The 25864-nt window shown below is 38.4% G+C and overlaps 1 protein-coding gene across 1 annotated transcript; it reads left to right on the top strand.

The window, feature by feature from the left end:
* The first annotated feature begins 6073 nt into the window (after positions 1 to 6073).
* Positions 6074 to 10471, top strand: LOC124138879 (elastin-like). The gene is made up of 6 exons (XM_046505764.2): positions 6074 to 6138; positions 7164 to 7699; positions 8296 to 8384; positions 8953 to 9095; positions 9649 to 9796; positions 10203 to 10471. The coding sequence occupies exons 2-6, from the start codon at positions 7171 to 7173 to the stop codon at positions 10344 to 10346; spliced, it is 1053 nt and encodes a 350-aa protein (XP_046361720.2). The 5' UTR covers positions 6074 to 6138; positions 7164 to 7170; the 3' UTR covers positions 10347 to 10471.
* The last annotated feature ends 15393 nt before the right edge of the window (positions 10472 to 25864 follow it).

The raw sequence follows: 25864 nt of genomic DNA, 5'->3' as shown, positions 1-25864 counted from the left end.
GAAACAGCGCAAATTATCTGCGGGAATGTTCACGTGATCTTTGCAGCACTGTTTTTTTTCTTTAAAAAGACTTTCTCATATGCTGGAAATACATTTACTAACGTATTTCAGTACGAGTTGCATTTGCGTTTATTGAAAGAGGAGCGTACAACTGGAAAGACACGATTTGTCTGTTATTTGCAAGAACGATTACAATGCATGTTAATAATACATTTTTATATCTCCCCTTGTATCTCCCTCCGTTTGAGGGCAATATTCTACAAAAATATATCATGTCGAAAAAAGAAATAGAAATCTTAAGAATTTTATGTAACATTCGTATTTATGTTTAAGTTTCTAGGCCACTTCCCCCTAGTTGTGACATGTTTAGTCTCATTTTATTTGTATTTCCATGATCAATCAAAATAATACATTTAATATTGAATACCCTGTTATAAAAAATGCTCGTTATACACTGGTGATTTAACATCAACATAAACATAAAACAACGCATATAAAAATGCTTACAGACTGAGATAACTTATCACACATTACTGTAAAATACTTTCAGTAAATACAAATGTAAAGTCCCAGGACATGTAATGCATTCAGTGCATTTTTTTCTTTTCGTGAACACCTGGTGTCATCACTACTTGTCAGTGATCCATTCATGTAATGTTCATCCCTATTTTGCCCTTTCCGCCCAATGGAATCTGTTTCGTGGGATAATCGAGACTGGTTATTGTCGGGCGTTGACGTTTTATATTTCAATGAACATCTAATTGGAAAAAAGAACAATCCAACACGAATAACAATATTATAACACGTTGCTTTTCGTGTGTTTGGGATTAACAGCATTTTCCTTGATATATCTATATGTCTTAATTTTGTATTATTTTGTACTCCTGTCTTGTATTAAACCATTAAACGTAAGAAATATATCCTGATATGTATTTTCGTGTTTTAGCAGTGCAATGTCAAAGTGCAATATACACATTGCACGTTCATTCCATTGTGGGAAAGTGGATGAATATGTACTTTCCCATGAGACACAAACACTCTTCTAGGTCTTTGCTTTCTAAATAATCAAATGCCATGAATGCATTCAATTTGAGAATGGACAATAATGGGATAAATATATAATCATGGAGGATAAATGTGAAGTTACCGTCTAAGAGGCATATCTCCTATTGGGTTAATGGCTTTTATCAACATTTTATGTCCCGTTTAACGTTGTTTCTAGGAACTATACATAAAAAATTCATATATTCTCAATAAATAACACAGAACTCATTGATTTCTGTAGGTGTAGGTGAGGTGAAATTGGGTTTAACGTCGCGTCCAAGATTATTACACTTATATAGCGACGTGCATGTACGTGTGTGTGTTTGTGTGGCTGCTTGTACTAGACCGGACTGATGCCGATTTATAGTGCTAGCTCACTGAGATACCATGCCGCCGTTGAACATGAATACCCCACTCAGACACAGTATACTGACTCCGAGCCGACCAGTCCTTGTTTTAGCCCCTTAATGCCGAGCGCCAGACAGGGTAACAACAAGTACCATCTTTTAACGTCTTTTGGTATGAAGCGGTCGGGGATCGAACCCCGGACCTTCCGCTCTCCGGGCGGACGCTCTACCACAAGACCACGGAGGCGGTTCTGTAGGTGTAACTTCAGTTTCACTTGATATCAATAAGGAAGTCAATGCGATGGTGTGTCAGTGGCTGAGGTTTACCAAACAGACCACTGTTGATTATGTGATCTAACTTCCATCGGAACATGTGCTAAAGAGAAACAGCTGATTAAAACAGAAGTCTGTTTACGGGAATTGTTGTATTAGTAGTATTGTGCAATCGTACTTGGGCCAATACTATTCCTCTTTGGGAAATGATGTTACCTTGCTGCGGATGTTATCAGATCTTACAAATAAAGTCTCACAAACAGATTTAAATACACGAATTTTATTTATTCAAGACCTCCGCTGTCTATAAACGCCTTCGTTTTTGTACACTATAGCTTCTAAGACAAACCATCAGATATATATTATGTAATCATGGCATCAGACTCGAATCCATAGCCTTGCACTGTATTTGAATATTGCTTGTGAGATCACCAGCGCTGTTACGCTTCTAATTGTTTTGGACGGGTATCTGTTCACGGAAGCATATAAGTGTAAAAAAGTCCTCCCTCTGAACATACAACAACTATTCCCCACCCAGCTTGGGGGATAAAGTCCGCTTTTTCCTCCGCAGCAGTCGCTTCAAGGAACCCCAGGCCCCAGCCTGCTCTTGGCTGATGCCTAGAGAAGGCTGTTGTTTGCGTTGTCCTTAAAGAATTTACTTTGTTGTTTTAAGCTTCAAGCTTTCTTTCTCTAATCTCCGTCTGGGAAATGTGATTATTTTTACTGTGCTCGACTAAATTTATTTTTTAATTTATTTACAAGCCGTGGATTTTAAGTAGGCCTGCTCACCAAAATGGTTTGCAAACTATAAAAGAAGAATGTACATTTACGTATACCAGCACATTTATCATATTATAATTGCAGTTAGAAGATGTTTCTATATTTCTACTTTAAAATTTGAAATAAATATGGTTTATATGAGAGAAATGATCACATATTCTGTAAAATACTTTCGGGCTATTGTAAATTCTTATGACATAGTTCTTGTGATTGTAGAAAGGGTTTTGTTTAGGGTTAATTAAATGTAGTTTCACCCTGAAAGTATGTTTAGTACATTGACAAATGATAAATACGTGGGTACATCAAACATCGCTCTTACTGCTACTTCGTTGACAACTGACAATGTTTAGTAGGTTTAATTCAGTTTTGTTCAATCAACAAAGTAGACTCAAATCCAACATAAAGATTTTCTTGCAGTTTGTATTTATTGTAACACTATTTAAATCCGTTCGTATCAATTATCCCAGTTGATGTGGTACTGAAAGACAATTGATTATATGTGTATGTAATAGATTATATTAGTTAATAATCGAGTACAACATTAGTTTCGTCACTTAAAAAGGGAGGGCTATTTCAAACGCAATCTTTAGATGTACATGAAACTAAAGTGCGGCGTCAAACGAGTGCAATACTGACTAATGCAGGAAACGATTTAAATATCTTTGGAGATCCATGGTATTTATTTTCAGTATTGCCTGGGTCTCCTGTCAACGATACCTCGGATTGATGCTGGCTCAGCTCTCACAACCCAACACAAGCTAACAAAAAATGTGTGTGTGGATAAATATTCTGGTATTCCAAATTGGTTCTGAAATAGCTGTTGTGCAATTGCAACCATTGTTATCGTTTCTGAGCAGTCCCCCGCGACGCACTACACACAAAAAGAGATACCATTTAAACCTTGTACATGTATGTCAAATTCCAAAGAGTTCAAATGTCACGTATATTCACTGTAAGCCAAAAGGCATGTTGTCTTTTTATTAAAAACAAGTCATGGCACACGGCACGAGGAGAATGCGAACAAGGGCAATACAACAGCAATCTAAACGGCGTTCTTTGTATGCCTTTAACGGGCGATTTAAGTCGATCGGTAAACAAACAACGCGACTCTGCTTTTGTTTGCATTAATGATTCTCCCTCTCGAGTATTTGTTGCAAAACAATAGAATTATTTGCAAATTGGAAGTGTTGAAATGAAATCTCTTAATAAACAATGATGAAGTTAATACAATTTTGAAAGCAAACTCGTTGATTCCCATTCACATCCGCTAATTTACGGATCACCTATTACCTAGATCCCTTATTACCGCTTGAGGTAATCAAAGTTAACATCACCTAAAACAGGCATTGATTTACGTTGGTAGTGTCCATTATTGAGCACACAGGGGAACCAGTACTGCGGTTGCGCAATTCATAGTTGGTTATTGCTTTGCTTTTCTGCATATACTGGTTTAATTTCCATGTATCACGTGTTGTGATTTCTGAGGAAAACTCGACTTGGCTTTGTATATGATCAGTGTCTTCTGAAAACTTGCCCAGCAGTGTGGCCACCCCTTAAAAACTCAAGTGTGGGGTTTTCCATTCCCACATCACCTCATTACCTAGATTCAGTCAAACGTGGTCAACCCACATCACCTAATTATTTTTCCCTTTCTTTCACTTAAACATTAGTCGAAGTTGGTGGACCAGTCAGTCGATGGTTGTCAGCTTGCCTACTTGTAAGCATGAATATTCTCTCATTTGACTTAAATAACATTTTCATAATGTTGTATGGCGTGGGATATGGTTAAGCGATTAAGTGAGATTGGTTTTACGCTGTATTTGAAAAGTTGTTTTTTTTATGAAGGCGTGTCAGCTTGATGTCGGAGGAAAACCCGAAGTGAGGCAGGTCTCAGAGGTTTACCACTTGATGAAACCCACGACAATGGTGCTGACAAGCCTCTGTAATTGGCGGAAGTCACGATGTGGTTACAAATACACAGATGAAGTCAACATGCAACAGTCACTCCTCTATATTCGCCAGGCTTTGGAGATATGACGCATTCGGGAGCGGTTATGACCATCCTTACAAAATATCAAGTTTTCATTAGGGTTAAAGCACATGTCATTTAAATATGATCGAAATGGATTTTTTTAGTTTGAAATGCCAGACTCCGCCTTTTCTTACGTAAGACGATGTTTCGTTTACAAATCATGACACACAAGCAACGCCATCTGGTTTCGCCAGTCTCACATCCGGGCGCCTACACGATTACCCAGGGGCTTGCTCGCCATCTAATTGATTGGGTGCGGCGTGGACCCGGAACAACCCTTCAGGCTAATAATTTCCTGCGGTCAGAGCCGATAACTATAGATTGATTGATCGATACATGGTCCAATGAGGGATGACTTAAATATTATTCATGAAATGACCTTGTTAAAATGCTGAAACAAACCAAAAAGACATTTTGACATTTTCAAACATGATAGTTTTATGTCACATTTAGTTCATGTAACTTCAGGCATTACCGTCTCATTTTTTTAAAAAGATTTGTTTCAATTGAAGAATGATAGTACGGAACAAGTACCGGATGTTTGCAATGTTCTTGTGTCAGTGTTCTTAAGATATCTTTAGCAACATAATACCATGATATGATCTAACTCTTTACAATCAAATATTTATTATGATTTTATAATTCATCCTGTCGCTGTGATATATTATGGAACTGGTTCTGGTTGAGTAGTATCAAGAAACTAACAACGCCTTCATTATCATGGCGTGTGAGATTGACATCGGAGGAAAGCCAGAAATAATGCAGGTGTGAACTACTTTGTTGACACCAACGATCATGGATACGGTGCTGACAAACCAACATACATAATCAGGGCGAATCTGGGATTCGAACCCCCTATCATAGGTTTCTTGCGATCCCTAGGGACATACATACAGCTTAGAATTAGGTATTGCGAACGAAGTTGTAAGTTTCATGTGGGACGTGAATGAGTGAGTTTAGTTTAACGTCGCTTTGAATAGTATGTCAGTCATATCAGCTTGATAATATGGGAAGGCCAGAAGTGATGCACGCCGCAGACGGTTATCGTTTTGGTGGAATCCACGAGTTGGGGTATGGTGATGACAAACCTAGAAACATCATCAGGGCGAATCTTGAATGCTTGAAAATATCTATGCATATCACACAGTATCAATGACACACACAGTACAATGAAAATGACAATAAAAACTATTGTTGTATTTTACACCAGAAGATTGGAAAACAAATTATGTTTTCACGTATATGTATCATGAATCCGCTCAAATTCGAGGTTGATACTCTCGAGATAGGTTGGTACATGTCTCAGTGGTGTGTCGATTACATACACATTGTTATACACAATACAGTTAGTGTAGGAATATTATCATGGATTAGAAGACATTGGTAAAGCCAGTCGACGTATGTTAGATACGCCATACAGATATACAGATTAAACGATAGGTGAATAAATTTGTAAAAATGCATGTTAATAGGACAAACCAAATTATGATAAATATGTCATGTACAAGTAATAGCTGGCTTCGGTGAGCAGCCTACTTCCGGTGGAATGCATAGTGTTTGATTGATGCCTGCGATGTTTTTTTGACATCCCTTGGAGCAACATAAAAATGATGCTTGGTTCCTCCCATGTCTTACAACTGCGAAAGGTTTTCCCAGAAGAAGGTAAGCTAACACTGGTCTCTGGATATATACATGGCATTTAATTAATTTTAATTTCTCCATTTCTTTAAATGTCTGTGTTTCTTCACAATTTGTACTACTGGTGAACATATATTGCTAAAAACAGTGATTGAGTTGTGATTAACGCGGCTGTGATCAGTATCCCGGCGTGTCAGCTTGATGTTGGGAGAAGCCAGAAGTGATGCGGGTCTCGGACGTTTACCACTTTGGTGAAACCAACGATCTCGGTGTATGGTGCTGGCAAATCAAGAAACATAATCGGACGAATTGGGATTCGAACCCACAATGGTTCTGCACAGCGAATTTCCGCGCCGTAGACGACTGGGCGATCCATGCCCCCCTATTAAAAAGAAGTTAAAGACAAATTAATGGCATGACCGATTGAGACAGACAGACATTTTATTCGGCATTTAAGGCTGTGTACTGTTGACATTTCATTTTTTTAGTCACGTGATATATTTTATGTACGAAAATACCTGACAGAGAGCATGTGTTTCAATAATGTGGCAAGCGAACGTATCATATAAGAGTTGTTGGGTTTCATAAGACTGATCATTAACATCTTGTTTTTATACATATTGTTAAAATCGGAATATACTTTTCAAACTTCTCACATACTAATAAAACATGAAATTCATCCTCAACCTCTCATTTGCAGCTTTAAGAGATCCACATTTCAGCTTCTCTTTATTCTTATCAATGTCTAAAATATACATTGACATTTTTGAATTTTTGAATTTACTAATAAGCAATTTATCATGTAACATACATATATACTTTTCTGGCAGATTTAAAATCAATGCCATGACTGAGGCGGGTTAAGGTCACCTTTTCACCATTTGAAAGTAGTTTATAAACACAATGTTATGATATAGTCGAAGGACAATTCTGTTAGCAAGAGTTGTCTGATGCTTATGTAATGGGTTTCATTTACGTGATTACAATTACGCATATTCATTCTCGAGTCAGTGGTATACAATTGGGGTTTCGTTCTCTAATTCTTACAGGTGAAAGATGTCAGGACTTAAACTGACGTTGATTGTCTGTTTGGGACTTTTGGTCACGTTACAACTCACATCAGGACAATGGGGACCAATTCGTTTTCAAAATGGCCTAGGCGGAGCCGGTGCAGGGAGATGGGTAGGCAATAGTGCACAGGCAGGATGGGGAGGCAACCCTGGACAATCTGGAACGGGAGGATCGGGTGGATCAGGAGGACCAGGAGCATCAGCAGGACAATCTGGTACGGGGTGGGGACGCCCAGGATCACCTGCTTCATTTGCAACAAATGGCAACGCTGTCAGAACCGCAGGAATTGGGATCGGAGTCCCTGGCCCAAACCAAGTTTTGCCCTCTGGTTTTCCCCCTGGCTTTACCCCTGGCTTTACCCCTGGCTTTACCCCTGGTTTTACCCCTGGCTTAACCCCTGGCTTTACCCCAGGTTTTACCCCTCGTTTAGGTGGAGTCGGTGGAATCGGTGGAATCGGTGGAATCGCTGGCAACCCAGGCGTTGTAAATCCCATGGCTGGAAATGCTAATCCAGGTACGTAGGTTGTGCAGGTTTCAACCGATAGCATCAAACAGCTGCATTTCATCGTGAATGTTAACTGAATGTAGTTTTCATACAAAATCTGAATACAGATACTGATATTATATAGTCCCTCTTTTCATTCATAACTTTGTTTTAGTCGAATGTATCTATTCCAAATGTGGGTAGAAGTAGCCCCATCGTCCGAGCGCCATAATTCGCTCTATATATCACTAAGTATTACCAGGATCTGCTGATCCTTACGAATATGATCCTTGGTTTGTAAGTTTCACCACAGTGTCAAACATCTAGGCCATGAATGGCTATGGGCTTTCATTCCATATTATGTTGACATACCTCAATAGAATAGAAAGACCGTTGAATATTCACTCATTCAATGTACTCAAAAAGAGTAAGATTGTTCGCCTTGTGTAGCAATTTCCAGCAGTATCACAGCGGAGAACACCAGAAATGGGCTTCACACAATATCCTAATGTGGGGAATCGAACCAGAGCCTTCAATGTGACTAGCGATCGCTTTAACCACTAGCTTCCTAACACTAAAGGAAAGCATCAGATGAAAACATTTCACGTCGAGTTACTTTGTTTCAGCAACTACAGCTGTGTGTACGTCAATGGACACTGCTGGGACTGGGGTCACATTCACTGCTACTATTCGAAGGACACTCGTTAATATTTTCGTAAGTTTTGACTGATACTTGACTTCATATGTTACCCGTATTGAAATTGTCGTGATCAGATTGTTTTTTTCTGGCACGTTTGATTAAAAAAATTCAAACAACACTATTCATCTAGTTATTGCTTTATGGATACAGTCAGTCAACATTTACCCCGGGAGACACATCATTTAATAGTCGGGGGAAGTGGAGAGCGCTCTGTGTTTTTCTTCGAGACGCAGCTTCAAAACAAACATATTTTGTCTCTCTCGTTTTCAGAACACCCAGTGAACATTTTTTGGTAAAATCTTTGGCAACGTATTTCTTCCCATTATTTTCTGGAACTGTATTAAAAATAAATAAAACAGCTCAAAAAGTGTATCCCCACCCCCTCCCGAATATCCAAATGGTGGTCTCTATTTTCAAAGGGAAAATGGCTCGTATTCAGACAGTCCCGTTTCAAAAGTTATGGGTAATGTTACAGGGCTATGATTCTTTCAGTGTTTTGCGTACGTTTTCTATTGCCATCCCGATTCTTTCGCATGCTAATAAAATATGTCTTACAATTTCTGAACCGCTGATTGCGTTTTAGCTTGGATTCCAAACGGAACTAGTTGTGGACATCACGACTGGCGCGGCTGCCTCTGGAACGGCCAACATCGTTCTGACATCTCTTGGGGGTGGAAGTAATACGGGTGGATGCAGTGCTGCTAACCTTGGGACTATTCTCCAGAGGTACCAATACTTCGCGTTACTATGGAACTTCCCATATGGGTTCTGGGTTAGAATTTAGCGTCATCCAGCTATGATAGTGCTAATTTGCGAGGATGAACTGAAACAAACTGTAAACTGTTAGCCTTGAGGTTCCATGAACGTTTAACATAAATATCGAAGGTCGTTAACATAAAACTGCCGCAGGAGACATATGTTGGTACAAAAGCACATGCGAAAATGTGAGAGTTGACTCTTGTAATGCCATGTTAGTAGTGCTACAGTATTTCCAGAGCATCATTATCGCTGTTTCGGTGTTTATAAAAGTGTGTTAGGAATTATATTATATTATGAAAAGTCCATTGTGTTGTTGCCATTGATATGTGTATCAGGCTCTCATGTTCGAGTTTAATTCAACTTTGACATAGAACGTAATAGAATTACTGTATGAAACATGTTTGCCATCATTTTGTATTACGATGCAGAATAACGTGTTAATTGTTTGACATAAATACAAATAAGGATGTGTACACTACACCAATTGTACAACTTAAATATTCTTATTTACTTTATACAGGGGGAACTTCGACCCATTTTTCAACCTTGGAACCAACAATGGTGTCTTAGAAACATTGACCCTCCAACCTAGCCAAACCGTGCCGACGAAAACATTCAGAACTCTCCCCATCTCATCTTTACAAGAGGCCTTTGGAATATCCATTGCCGTAAGTTTGCATCGACAAGGCTTGACTCCTTTTTCAGCAAGGAAACCAAGCTTAAAGGGGGACACGAACGGCCCAGTCTTTTAAAGCGCTGCAATTGGCTGTATAATTTCCGTCCCTTTGTCACGCAAGCATCCGACCTGGTTATAAGCTGAAATACTGTTCAAAATGACGTTAAACACAACTCTCTCACACTCTCAAGGTGGTGGTTAACGCTATTCACTCACTAAACTATACAGACATATATCGTCGTTTATGTCTCGTCCGGCTTTTATAAAATTATGCCCTGACTATAATGAATATGTTTCTGATGTAATGGTTGGCGTCTGTGACCATAGTCGAACAAAGCAGGCTCTCTGAATGTCTTGATCAGTTTTTGTTGTTGATTTTTGTGGTTTTCTGTTTTCAGCTGTGTACCGGGGTCGAACAAGATTCCACCTCAAATTCGGTAGTTTTTGGATTGAACTCCCTATTCCAACCGCGAAACTTCCGATGCACAGGAACCGCACAGGCCTGTTGCACATTTGGCCGATTCACAGGTGACGCCCAATAAAAGAAGACGTTAACATACTGTATATGTGGTCGCCCGTTGACCTCAATCGTCACCGTATGTCACTTCCGGATAATCGACAGACTGTCCAATGCAATCCCATGGCGTAATACAGCTCTACGAACAAATTCAGGATTTGTTGTTTTTTGTGTGTTATAATTTCCTGGGCTCATAAACCGTGTGTTTAATACTTCAGAATTCAAGCAAGTCTTTTAAGCTAAAACCTACCCAGTTGTTTTCAAATAATAAAGGAAAGGGTTTATCACTAGTTATTCTCTATGTTTGATGACCAAAAAAGGCAGACTGAGTAAAACTTTTATCAGCATGGCATGTTATGCTACAGGCACGACGAGCACAGTTAACGTTGTTTCATCGATGTTTATCAGTCAGAGACAGAATATTGTTTCTGTCGCTGCTTCAACACATACATTAGTTTCACTGAATGGTTGACTCGAAGGTCTAGTTTTTCACATGGATCATTATTTGCAGGACATCCAGATCACTAAAGTATTTGTGCAAAACCACAGGCAAAATAAATTTTTCCCGGTATATTTTGGAACAAATAAATTGCAAGTGATTCCGTGGCATTTAAAAAATTAGGCCACACCTGCCGACGGACTGCTCTTCCCTGATTAGCCGATAACAGTATGGGCGGTGACTTGTGTTGCAGTGAGTGAGTGAGTGAGTTTGGTTTAACGCCGCTTTTAACAGTATTCCAGTTATATCACGGCGTGTCAGCTTAATGTGGGAGGAAAGCCCGAAGTGATGCAGGTCACGGACGTTTACCACTTCGGTGAAACCAACGAGCACGGGTATGGTGCTGACAAACCTAGAAAGATTATTGGGGCGAACCGGGATTCGAACCCACAATCATAGGTTTCTGGCGTGCCCAAGGGACGCAACCCTGCGCAGCGAATCGCGGCGCCTTAGACGACTGGGCCACCCGTGCCCCCTTGTGTTGCAGTATTGCACTGGACGATGTCACTGATTTCGAATTGCTGTCTAGTTATTTTTGTGTTGATAATTTAAGAACGGAGTTTATATTTATTTATAACATTCGGCTTCAATATGTTTTTGCTTTTAAAGAGTTATAAACGTAAACAGATAGTGGGCCCAGTTTGCGTAATTCCCCATGCAGATTGCAAAAATATTATCGTCAATTCTTAAACAATGATTTTTATTATTTTATTCAACAAACTCTTTTCCACTGAACATATCGTGACAATATAGTTGTATGCGTTCAGTTGTCATTAATACTTTAAGTACTTAGAATGGTACATTAGCCTTGTGCATGCATTTCATAAGAGCGAGGGAACATTCATGAATATCACGTGAAAAGATATAGTTCTTTTTATCTAGAATAAATCAAGGGTGTTAAAATCCTCGATGTTCAATGTGGGTTCTACATTGAATTATAAATGTGGGGTTCTATATCGAATTATGATTCAATAAAAATTAAAGTAGTTGATAATAGCATCTGTAACTTTTGTAACATAGTGAATGAGCCTCTGACTCATCATAGCTTCAATAGTTTGAACATATAATAATGCGGGTCTTATATATAATATAAACCAGCCTTTGAAATATGCCAGACGAAAGAAATATAAAGAAGACGCAGACTATTGATAACCATTTCCTTATTTACTGTAAAGGCGACGTTTCGGTATAGATGCTTATATCGTTGTCAAGCAAGCCTGATTAATGAATATGGTACAGAATATGTATATATATATTAGGCGGAGGATTAACACTAACAACAATTGCATACATGAGAGAGATTAACATGAGTAGGAGGTAAATTAATCACCCTACCTATGTATACTTAATCCTGTTTAATTATTCTCCATTCTTATCGGCTTCCTCATCATGTATTCTCTGTCCGTCATGTTGTTTCAGTGTTAACCTTCTTATTTGCAATGTATGCAGTGGTTGTTACTGAGAGAGTGAGTATGATTTTACGCCGCTTTTAGCAATCTTCCAGCAATTTTACGGCGGGGGACACCAGAAAAAGGCTTCACACATTGTACCCATGTCGGGAATCGAAACCGGGTCTTCGGAGTGACGAACGGACGCTTTATTAACTAGGCTACACGACTTCCTCTGTTGATACTGTTTATTATCTACCAACTATATATATATTCTGTGCCAAGTTCACAATTCCTGTCTAGTTCATATACTAAGACTAGAAAATGAAATAAAAACAGCTCAATTAAACAGACAATACCTAGCCGCAGTATTTCCTGGACTTCAGGAAAACATGGCAATCTTCATGGAAAGCTTCCTGCAAGACAGGTCGCTATCAGTTAAAATAGGGAACAATCAGTCTGATTCTATGTCACTGGACAATGGCACGCCACAAGGCAGCATTATAAGCCCAATACTGTTTAACATCATGATCAATGATTTGGTTTAAACATATTTTTATTCATTGAAATGAGTTGGGATTGGTGAACAAGCTTTACAGCTTATGTTAACACCGCTCACATACAACATATATTACATATTGAAATGAAGGATGTGACGTCATCGATATAGACATTATTTAAATAATATGTTTGTACATATTACATCAAATACAAATACAAAGTGAACAGAAATAGAAAGTTACAGCTTGTGTGTGTCTAACAAGTCGTTTGTAACAAAAGTAATAGTCAATCATGAGGTTATTGTCCGGTTAATTTAATTATTAATTTGTGAAGAGCTGAAACGTTTTGTCTTGATGATAAAATCGTGGACGGATTCAACTAATTTCTGTTTTTCAGAGTGAGCAAGTTCATTGTTTCCGTTCATAATAGTATCCAAGTTATAACCGGTAGTGTAAAAGTGCATATTAAGTCTAATCTGAGTAAAGTTACAGCAAGTAAAAAAATAATGTAGGGCGTTTTCACTCTGATATCTACAGGTGCAACACGGACTGTCAATTAAATGTCTGTTATGATTCTTATCGGCGTTTAGGTCGCTATAACCGAGTATGAGGCGGCAGTGAACGATTTGACAGAATCGAGTGCCATAGCTAAGGTCAAAATAAGTCTTATTTTCGGTTTTCGTAATTAGGTTTTTAAATTCTGACAGACTACTTGACTCTTTGGACTTTGGTAGAGCAGTCCATAAGTGTATTGTGTCTGGTAAAAAGGATTTGGTGTAAGAGGAAGTACGGCTATAAATTCCTTGTATTTCAGAACTTTTTCTTATATTATAGTTTGTAGTTTCGGAGACAAAGTTTGGGATCAAATCACAAAGATAGTTTGGGAATTGGTTTTTATACATTTTAAAGAAAAAAGTTAATTTTTGTCAGTATCTTCTATCTTGTAAGGATTGAGATTTAGTTTCATTATAAAGTTTCTTATGACTTGTGCCACGAACGGCACTACATATAGTTCTCAGGGCATCAAGATGTAAGCTTTCTAATATACGCGATTGCTCAGACGTACAGCTATCCCAAATATGCAAACATTTGTCAAATGTTGGCAAGATATAGGACTTATACATAGTATCCAAGGTTTTACGTGATAATCGGTATTTAAAACTCCTCAGACAACTGATCATAGGGCGAACTTTTTGTACAATATCATTAAAGTGATCAGTCCATGTACAGTCGCTTTGGAGTGTCACTCCTAAATGTTTATGACTTTTGACTTCTTTTATGATTGTTCCATCCATAAGTAGGTTCGGCTTTAGAGACGGTTTAGCTTTACGTGAGAATTGGATGGTTTCGGTCTTATTTGGGTTAAATGTAACCTGCCACTAACGGGATCAATGATTTATTTGATCATGTCAACTCTTCACCAAACTTCTGAGTTCGCTGATGACGGAGCAATATGGGTAAAGCAGAGATATTTCACAAATCTGAAAAAAATCTCCAGTCATCCGTGGACGGGGTAGATAAATGGCGCAATAAATGGGGGTGAAACATTTCAAGTACCAAAACTGTGGGAGTTCTATTCAAACGCAGGGGGAACGATTCGAAAAATCCACAATATTTCTGGCAGTGATCCCAGAGATCAACACCTTACTTGGAGCAAACATTTATAGAATATGTGGATAACAGATGTCAAAAAGACCTGAGCGTATTGCGGGCAATTTTAGGCACATCTTGGGGCACTTCGAGGGACAATCAGCTGGATCTTTACAAATCATTTATCAGATAAAAAATAGACTATGGTTGTGAGGCCTTTCATTCAGCATCAAATACTGTCTTCAGCCGCCTCGACAGAATGAAAAACAAAGCCCGAATGCTAGGTACAGCAACAGGTATTTCACTAGAAGCACTGCAAGTAGAAACAAGAGAACTCCCATTGAAACCAAGAAGACAGCAGACAATATCATCGTGGCAAGACAAAAACACCCGAGATGAAGCCCTCGCTAAATCCAGCTCGGATATTAGAACGTGAACTCAGCCGAAGTCACAATTGTGATGACATTCACTACATAAAGTCACTACAAACCCTCCCTTGACTTTAAAAAATCCAAAAGATGACACTGCTTTAACATCAGAAGTCACTAAAAAAGAAAACCTAATCCTACTGCGATCAGTAACTATCTGTAAAGACCAAACTACCTGGAGACCTCGGCCCCTATATACACTGATGGATCTAAGAATCCCATTAACAACACTGCTGGTTACGGGATCCGCATCCATAGCTCCAGACCCAAAGCACATTCGGTTCGCCTGCCTGATGGCCAGTCAGTATTCACCGCTGAATTGGAGGCAATTTATCATGCACTCCAACTCATACCGGAACTACCGGAAGCAAAGGCAGCCAAAGGAGCCAAACTCAAGGCCAAACAGTCAATAATATTTTATATACGAATATACAAAACTATCGCACCAAGGGCAACATGTGAAGTTGTGTTGGATCCCGTCTCACATAGATATTTATGGAAATTAAAAAAGCAGACACACTGGCGAAGCTTGCTCTAGACAAAGCGGGGATACAGTCTATTCCCTTTAGTAAACTACTAGAGATCAAAATCAAAATCAAAGCCTCCATAGCCCAGTGGTACGCAATTAAGATCGGCAGATGGCTTTACAAAATTCAACCCAAGATCCACCAAAAGCAAAACTCATCCACAAATGAAATGAAAGTTGAAATTACCTCAGACTCGGTCGCAAAAAAACACTATGACAAGGTATGTCCATCTTGCAATCAACTTGAATCCATTGCTCACTTTTTACTGGAATGTCAAGACCATGCCCCAGCCCGGGCTCGGTTAAAACAAGAATAACTGTTAGATCCGCTATCTGTCGTAGATCTCCTGGAGCCAAGAGATGCGGTAGCGGAACTAACACTATTTCTGAGAGTTGGACAGCTACTCGAACGCATATATACAGAACAGAAATCATATCAATATACGAAAATAGAAATCATATCAATACAAAAACAGAAATTCTATGAATACTAAAAGTCGCAACAGATATGTGTACCCTACTCACACACATGAGTCCCAAAGAGGGACAGGTCAGCAGAAATTTTACATGGCAAGTGGTTACTTGGACAGATAAACATCTTTGGCAGGCAAAAAACATTTGTGGTACAGGCGTCAGGTGTTGGCAAAAGATATACATTCTTGGTATTATTCTAAATCTACATAGGTATTATTGACCTTAAATATATGTATAGTGCAAAGGATGGCATGTGTAACCGTGGTTGTGTTGGCCGATAGTGGAGTAGGCGATCTACTGGCCACATAATCACAAACAGCTGTGGGGGGTGAGGCTGATGACGTTTATTTTATTATCGGTACGAATGTACGTACTTAATTCAGTCTGAAACAATAAAAGTACAACATAAGCAAATATAACATAGAAATAAATATATACAATCCGTTATAGTTAATCTTTAAATTTCTAAAATATAGATATCACTTCCATTAACATGAATAGCATTTACTTTACATTACACAATACATCAGCCGTCTCCGTACAATACATCAATACACAGATACAAAATATATTAATATGATAATAACGTGATAATGAAGATAACATACCAGATAGGTTAAACCTGAACTGGTAATACCGTAACAATGAGTGTACGGTGACCGTTGCCACTGAGAAATCTGCATAATAAAGAAATACAAGTGCAGAATACTATATACAAGTGATATCCTATGGTAAAATAGTGTATAAAAATATATAGTACAACAGCAACTCATTTCAGACATACAACACTCATACACCTGCACTTACCAACATACATCAAGCATACAGACATACATTTACTTTCCATTACTGTACAGAGGGGTTTATAATACTTAGTTTATGTATATATTTAGGTTTCGTGTTCAATACTATTTTATACAGATAATAATTACTCACTGAACTGTGAATTCATCAAGAACTATAAATATATACAAGATGCATTATGTTTCTAATAAATCAATTTAAGAATGCATTCTACAATTTATATTATTTCTAATCGCAATAATTAGAAAAACATCCATATATACAACATCATAAAATAAATAATCAACTAACCTTAAATATGAATAAATCCCTCTACAAATCCAAATCCTCACATAGAAATGAATGCGGTAATAAATCTCGCTGAGTCTTTCCTTGAGGTGACAATAGCCACTGATTTTCTAAAATTCATCAACAACATTGTTGTAATTATGGCCAGCTTGGCCTATCAACAAGACAATAGACTGGGCCGGGGCGCGCTGGGGCAAAGAGTGCTGTAAGTCAAAAGCATGCGGTGTGACAAATAGTGGAAGTTAGACTGAGAGTAAGCTTACTTAATGTTACAGAGCTATGGAATGAATGTTTAAGGTATAAAATACTCAGGTATAAAACATAACTAATATTATAACTAATAATATATTCTTATCATGTAAATATCGTAATAAACTAATCAGTTAAAATGGTAACAAGGCCATATAACCTTACTACTTACTAATAAATCTTAATTAAAAGTTATGTACATAATTGAGCCTGCCACAGATGTACAACGTGAAGCTGACATCCATAAATTCTCTTCCTTAGATGTATACCCCTTATAAACTAAATATTCACCACCATGTACAAAGTCCTTCTTAACGTAATCGACATTGACTTGTGACTTACTTACTTACTTACTTACTTTGGAGATTTAACGTGCGCTTTCCGACTGATGCGTATTTCGCACACGGGCCCGGCCAGGCCATTTAATGTGTTTCCGAAAGGGGCGAAGGTGGTCTGTGCAACCCAAGAGGGGGGTTTTAGGGGTTGCTTATATAGAATTTGGGAATTTTGAGATTTGGAATAGATGCCGATGGGATTGGGGAGGAGAACTAAGGGAGCTGGGTATGGTGGATGTTTGTTTGTTTATGTGATTTTGATTTGGTGAGTTATTGTGTTTTTAGATGCGTTTTATTAGTTCCGTTTTGATTAAGAATACGCCTAAGGCCTTGAAGTTTTCTAGTTTATTTTGTGGGTTTAGTATTGCTTCTAGAGTTAGAGCCTTGTTTAGATTGAGGGTGGTTTGTAATGCGGTTCGATGTGTTAGGTAGTGTGTGCGTGTTCTGGGGTTTCTGGTTGTTTGCAGTGTGGGCAGTTACCTGTAGTGTGTTTTTTAATTTTTTTTAGGTGGTTATTTAGGTTGGTGTGTCCTGTTTGGAGTTTAGTGATTACTCTGTCGATTTTTTTGGATGGATGGAGAATTTTTGGTTTGGTTTAACTTGTGACTTGCACTGTGGCTTTTTTTTTATATCAGACAGAGCCTAAGTGATGAACACAGTTAATACTTATTATTGATATGGTTGGTGAACAGAGTTAATAGTTATGGTAGAGATTGATATGAGACAGTGAGAGAGTGAACTCTAAGTGAAGGGTGAACTGATCCTACTGTCAGCCACCGCTAAAAGTGGAATACCCCAGTTAATCCTCCTATTGTTCTACGCCTGGCTGAACATGTTGTTATGACAAATGTTGGGAAAGTGGGGGACCATTAATATTGTTTTCCAAAAACTGTTGTCTTTCTTCAAAATCTTCAATTTTATTTCGCTTGTAAGTGGAGTAATGTTTATGTCTAATATCATTTATTGATCTTGAAAATATATTTCGTTATATTTTCTAAATATATTTGCAGTTCGAAATATTTCTGATTTCAATTCCACAAATTCACTATGAAATCAGTTATTATCATTATTCTTGAAAATGCATGTATTTCTTTTCATATCAGTAGCAACAACACATAGCTTCAACAATATAATCAATGCTTCTACCAATACTGGTTCATGCTGTATCAACTGACTTATCAAGTAATTCCTGAACAGTATGTGACAAAATGTTTACTGAGCCACATAACGTACACATACGTGAATCCCAAGCAGCGTGGCGTGGAAAGGAAACCAGTCATGGCGTCAATGTTATTGAGGTATTGAAGCTAAATTTGATGTATCAGCCATCTAGATGGAGTTTCAATAGAGCAAGTGAAGCGACCGCAAAAGGTCAAGATAACAGCCGCCCGGTTAAGAGGTGAGGTGAGGTGAAATTGGGTTTAACGTCGCGTCCAAGATTATTGCACTTATATAGCGACGTGCGTGCACGTGTATTTGTGTGTGTGGCTGCTTGTACTAGTCCGGACTGATGCCGATTTATAGTGCTAGCTCACTGAGATACCATGCCGCAGTTTAACATGAATACCCCACTCAGACACAGTATACTGACTCCGAGCCGACCAGTCCTTGTTTTAGCCCCTTAATGCCGAGCGCCAGACAGGGTAACAACAAGTACAATCTTTTAACGTCTTTTTGTATGACGCGGCCCGGGATCGAACCCTGGACCTTCCGCTCTCCGGGCGGACGCTCTACCACAAGACCACGGAGGCGGTCCGCCCGGTTAAGAACCAGAGGGTTGCCATGTAAGGCTTCATGTACTTCTGAGATCTCTTCATTGGCGTACCATTCAGAAGAGAAACAACTGCCCATCAATCAAGTTCCCTGCCTTTACGTATCTGTATGTAAATGGAACAGCTCCAGCATATCTGTGTGATCTGGTGAAGGAATACTTGATCTGGTTTCCTGAGATAAATTTCCGAACGAAATCAAAACAACACATTTCAGATAGATAATATGCTACTGTAGCAGCTGATGCCTGTTGATCTCCAGTCTGCTTCTTCCATTAACACATTTAAACCTCAGCTTATGACATATATGTTCTGACTCTATACCCACCATTAATATATCATTTTCATGTCGTCAATCTCAACATTATTTTCATTGTTTTACTTCATGTATCTTCTGTGCTTCCAGTATACACGAGTATGAAGTGTAGCTCTGTATTATGATATAGTCTAATACGATGGTAGAGCGGACACAGTTGGGTCCAGCTAACAATGTTGTTATTAGAATTATTATAATATTAAGCCACTGTTTGCACATATTCTATATTTTCTCCTACTTGGCATACTTATGTTCAGAATCTCAAATGCAAACCTCCCTACTGAGACGGGTAGTGAGTGAGTACATTTGCTTTAATTAAGAAGAAAAAAGGATATCTCGGCGTACAAATTCATGCTGGAGGAATGCACGAAGTAATGCAGGAGTTGTATCCCATTCATTCCACTTCCCTTTTGTTTCCCCGTGGAGAAGCGATTAGTTAACACAACATCTACTTGCTTAATGAACAGTCTGGTCTTCTCAAGACTTTGATAAAAAAATTCAGACAGCTTTGTAGTTTGAACTGGTATTTGAGCTAGTGTTCTTTGTACATTGGAAAATGAAGTTAATGCTACTCAAATAAGTGATAATTGACTGTTGCCGTTTAAAGATTTAATTACATATATTAGAGGGAAGTGTTAACTTCATGTTGATTCTGTGTGCCTACAAATATCTGTGCATAAAAAAGTATAATTTCTATGTACGTTTGAAACATTAGGTAATTAGTGCTAAGTATTAAAGGTTGACGTGTTTGCAAGCTAACGCTTTCTGTAAGTAGATAAATACACATTTCCACAACATTGTTTCCTGTTGTTTCTGTCAGCATGTAAACCTCATTCATTATAATCTGCCAGAAAGCGGCAGATGGTTGGAGGTTCAAACATGCCCCATGTTGTTTTAAAGTTTGTAACAAATGGGACAGACAAATGATTTATAATAGTCTCACTAGGTTTACAATAGATAGAACATACTATAAAATGTACACTTACCATTATAAGAGACCTAAAAATCACAAATAATCCTAACAAGTATGTAAACATGATATAAAGAATCAATGTTAGCCGTTGAAGTAAGTAAACTATTATTGCAGAATTTTGCAGAATATTCTTAGATCAAAGTGTTTCTTAAAAGTAGTGATTAGTTTACTTCATTTATTTTTTATAAAAATCCTTGAAGAGTTAAAATAACTTCATTAAAAAATCATATGTAACATCATCATAAAAGGGACATTCTAAAAGGACATGCCCTTCTGATACAATTTTCTGTGGACAATGTAAACAATATCTTTCCCCTGGTTTCAGATCTTCGTATCTTCCCGTTTCTAGGCAGTGGTGCTTTACCACATCTGATCACTGACAGCGCCAACGATGTGGTTTGGGCATTGGTGTTGATACATTGGATCCTGTTCATATATGCTCCTTATCAATCCTGTATGTGAGTAGCATATTTCTGTCGGATCCACGCGTCGCAGTCTCACGTTCGATCATTTTCTTCCAATTTCTGTAAACATATGTCACGACATAATTTCAACATCAGTTACAGTTACCTTTATATTCAATAAAAACATAGTGTCCATAATTCCTATTGAGTTAATCTTTTAAATAAAAATCTAAAATGGAATGATACCGATGCAGGCTTTAGACTTTTACAATGATCCTAAAGGCCAGGAAAACATACATTCAAAGTAAAAGCGGAAAATAACACAAAACATGTTTCTAGCCGCTGGCGTTACTGAGTTATATTTTAACGTCGAACAGTTTAAACACTCAGAAAGTATAGCTGCCAATTTGTAACTCTTATTCATTTATGTTTTTAAATAAGTCATTTGTGTTTGAAAGAAAATCAAAAAAAAATCTCTAGTTTACCCAAAGGCAATTTGTTCATTGCTTCAATCAAGTAGAGTGAGTGAGTATGGTTTTACGCCGCTTTTAGCAATATTCCAGCAATATCACGGCCGGGGACACCAGAAATGGGCTTCACACATTGTACCCATGTCGGGACTCGAACCCGGGTCTTCGGCGCGACGAGCGAACGCTTTAACCATGAGGCTACCCCACCATCACCAATCAAATCTAATACCCCCAGCCGAAAATAATGATATAAAAGACCGACCCTTTGATATTCTGGGGATTTAGAAGAAAAGTGTAATCTGTTCCAAGAATGCTCGAAAGATTCATTTGTATTTCTTAAAGCGCTGACTTCTGTCTCTCTGACTTCTGAATAATCTGTCTCAAACAATGCTCCCCTGCAAAATATTTAATGATTGGACCTTATTTCAATAAAAAGTTAACGATCTAGTTCGTCATTCCTCCAATGTACCGTCCCTTTAAAGAGGCAAGTAATAAATCCCAAAACGTTGGCCGTTGTCAACAACTTCAAAGCCTCCAGTCAGGAAGATAAACTAGGTGTGATCGATTAAAAATGGTACATGTATGACTGGAGGCCAACTTACAATATACTTAAATGGATGGTTAACTGATCAGCCTCTGGGAGACACAATCCATTACTTATTTCGAAAATATTAAATATATTTTAATTCAAGTCATTCAGTTTTTCAAGAAAGTGTAAGTCGTTTTGAAAATATAAGCCCAATTTTCTCCCATCGCAAGCAGGAAACTGTGAACACGTATGAAAATATTATGCCGTTTTGCGCCCTTTGTTTTCCATACTATAGTCACCTCCCTTAGATTGTGACATAATTGGTGCCAGTTTGACTGAAATGTTTATATATTGAACTGCAAAAGAAACGCCACTCCGATGCAAGTCACACCTTACTGAGTTCATCCGCAGTTGTCTGCCTTAGTCGCACCTCATTCAGTCTTCTCTGAACATCGTCCCACAAGTTTTCTATGGGGTATAAATCTGGGCTGAGTCAAGCCACTGCATGATTGTTGCCATTTTATTGCAGGAAGTCCCTTGCTGTGTGGGCACGGGTGTTGTGGTGCTGGAAAACATGGTTACAATGACGTCCAAAATGTTGTACGACGTGAGGTATGATCGATCTAGCGAACATCGATGTAGCGGGCAGCTGTGACACCATTGCCTCTTTCTGGACCAATATGCTGGAACACCACAGAAGCAACTTTCTGATTGAGGGCAATGCATCATTCCGCGAAGCCTGGACTACCCTGTCAGTCTCCTTCCATCACACAGCCATCTGAATAGCGTTCCCCAAGTCTACGCCAAACTCTCACTCACCCATCTGCCGAGGAAACACAGTATCGGCTTTCGTTCGAGAAAAGAACGGTTCTCCACTGCCGATAACGCCAACGTTGATGCTGCATGGCACACTGTAGTCGGTTACGAGTTGTGAGAATGGGGACATGATACGGTCTTTGGCAGCGGACATTCCTGCTAGCCAAACGTCAACGTACTGTATCAGCATTGATGTGTCTCTGGTGCGTTCCAGTTGTTTATCGTGCAGTTTCTGTAGCCCTGGTTAAACGTTCCTGCAGATGTTGAAGCACAATCTGTCGATCAGGTCGCGGCGTTGTTACCTTAGGTGTACCACTGAGCGGGAGGATATTGGTGTTGCTAGTGGGCTGGTGTCGTCGCTCCCACGTTGGCATAAAAGCATTGGCAACCATTCGTGTAGTCTGACCAGCATACAGTCTCCCAAAGTCTGGTTTCTCTGATTCCTCATAAGTCTTGACATGGCGCTTGTGTCGCACGTGCGTTTTCAATTTCATCGAAAGGATGCGGGATTGTGTACCATGGTCTTTGTTAAACTGCGTTTTGGCCACCCATTTTATCCATATATGTGTCACCTTTTGACCGTTAAGATTAAATTTGGACTAGAGACTAAAGGCAAACAACGGGATACCTCCAAAAAACACATTGATATTTCAGTGGGAAACTTCCGGAATTATTTTCATGAAGTGATGTTTCTTTTGCGGTTTAATATATACATATTATGGTAGGCACACACACACACACACACACACACACACACACACACACATTGATCTCAGCCTAGGCCCATATCACGCTGCCTCCTGTACCAGCCTTGGCAGAAACAATACAAGCATTACAATACAGGAACATCTTCGCCAATACATTTTTTTCAAGTCATATTTCTCTCGCTCGACCATATGACAGAGCCTTTTCTCCCTGCTTAATATTTGCGACTGTCAAAAACGACCCATTGTTAGCTGAACAACGTTTAGACCTTGAAGTGGAAATCAAAACATATCTACCATCTCAGTATACATCCGTCTTGCTTTTTTCAATGAAAATACGAAAACATACGTCTGAATATGTATAGCATCAGAATATCTGAAAAATCGGCATTCGAGAGAAATTTAAATCTAACAGGGAAGAATGTTCCTCACCAAATACGCAAATATTCTTCTGGGTGGGATTACTATACTTTCTCAGTGCTGCTTCTCTGATATATCTTATGACATGAAAATGACATTGATCTGGTAAACCTGCAACTTGTACCCTACTTATGCCACAGATTGCTGCAACAACAGACGGTGATTTCTTACCTCCTTGGACAAGAAACGTGAATAAATCTTGCTGGTAAACAGGGCATTCTGGTAAATTTGAACTCCTTAGGATATACGCTTTCTTGTAATTGTCTCTTGTTCTCCTGCTAAACCGATCCAATCCTAATGAACCAAGGAATCGTTCACTTTCCAGATGCCCAGACCCAACATATCTGCAATGTCAACATCAAATTGGATTAATTCTAATGGCCAGAAATTATCCGTTAAATGTATCAAACATAGAAGCTTTGCTTCGACCTTAAACTGAGTGGTACTGCCTTTAAGTTGAAGCACATCTGCAACAAAACATCTTGGCCGTGATGCGTTTGGGCGATCGGTTTTATTGTCATCTGCTTTGTTTTTTTATCATTAAATTTCATTTTTCCGGACAAGGTAATGTTAAATTTTAACAAACTTTGACAAACATTACCCAGATATTCAAATGACAACTTTTCATGCAATGTTACTTGGGGTGACGTTTCTTTTGCGGTTCAGTATATATTTCTGAAGATGCTCAAAATATTTGTTCACTTTTTATACATATGACGTTTGAGTATTGTTTGTGGAAGATGGGGCCTTTTTTAAAACATTAATAAGTGTCAGATTGTTTTGTTTCAGAATGGAATATATTTAAGAAATTATGAAAAGTGATTTCGTGAAGGAATACAGATTTAGATTGTCTCACGTTACAAACTCCTTAGATTATGTTTACACGTAACGCTGCTTGGACAAGCACAACATGAACTCTGTCACAACAAGCAGATAAAGTATACCAAATTATTTTAAACTTCATCAGCTATGTGGTGCACTGGAAATAAATATCAGGTCAAGACACGATGGTGCTACTATCCTAACCTTCGATGCGGGATTATAACGCAAAGAACAGATTAACGAGGTCAAACCAAGTATGTCAAGAGCGTTACTGGTAACGATCTCAAATTAGGTCGAGACTTGGTGTCGTAAATTAAATTAGTACAGAGTTATGGGCTTTGTTCTGTGCATTTTGTGCTTGAATCAAAATTTGCATGCTCATCTGAGAGATACTTGTCAAGAGTTCGAAAATTGGTGCCTTAAATGTTTTTTTACAACGTAAAATGTGATATTACTTAGTGCATAGTGTGTGCACAGATTACACACCTATACTACATATAAATCTCTTTTAAACATAGAAATGTATCTAACTGGCCATCATTAATATCTCATGAAGGCCATCACTATCCAGATTTCGATGTTGATGATTTCAGAGTTATTGAAATTGACAGTAGTTCTGGCGTTGATAAAGAATTTCGATAATGCACATATTGTTCTAGAGTTGTTTATGAATATGTTGAAAATGAATTTCATTTCTTACTTGTATGTATGGCTTTGGTCGAGTTAAGGAACATATTGATTCACCATTGAGTTTATAATAATCGATCCTTGGAATGTTTGTTAATCTTATAAATATCAGATGCCCAAAAATGTCCATGCATTTAAGTGAAACCCGTCACAACATACGTGATATGTATTTCCCGATTTGCACAACGGAACATATATAACATAATGTTGTGTCCTATATGCTTGTGCCCTTTGACGTATTAAACAATTTGAAATCGTTTAGAACAATTAGAAACAAAATATCACTTTGATATCCTCGTTTGCATAAAGAACAACCAGGTACAATACATCAACTCGATCTCCTTGCAGGCACACAGGACATACATTGCTCCTGTAATAATACGATGTACGAGTATTTGTGACAATGTTTACATGGAGCAGTCACATGCTGCGACCAATATGATTTTGCAGGTCAACGAAGTAGTGTACGAGTTGTCACCTCAGGCAAAACAACATTTCAGAAGTTGATTAATTACACAGACGTTAAGGTTTATGTGCACAGTGGGAGTTGGT

Source organism: Haliotis rufescens, unplaced genomic scaffold (genome assembly GCF_023055435.1).
Source record: "Haliotis rufescens isolate VD_foot unplaced genomic scaffold, xgHalRufe1.0.p SCAF_2, whole genome shotgun sequence".
In the NCBI taxonomy this organism is placed as follows: Eukaryota; Metazoa; Mollusca; class Gastropoda; order Lepetellida; family Haliotidae; genus Haliotis; species Haliotis rufescens.
This window is presented reverse-complemented; position numbering and strand designations above follow the sequence as displayed.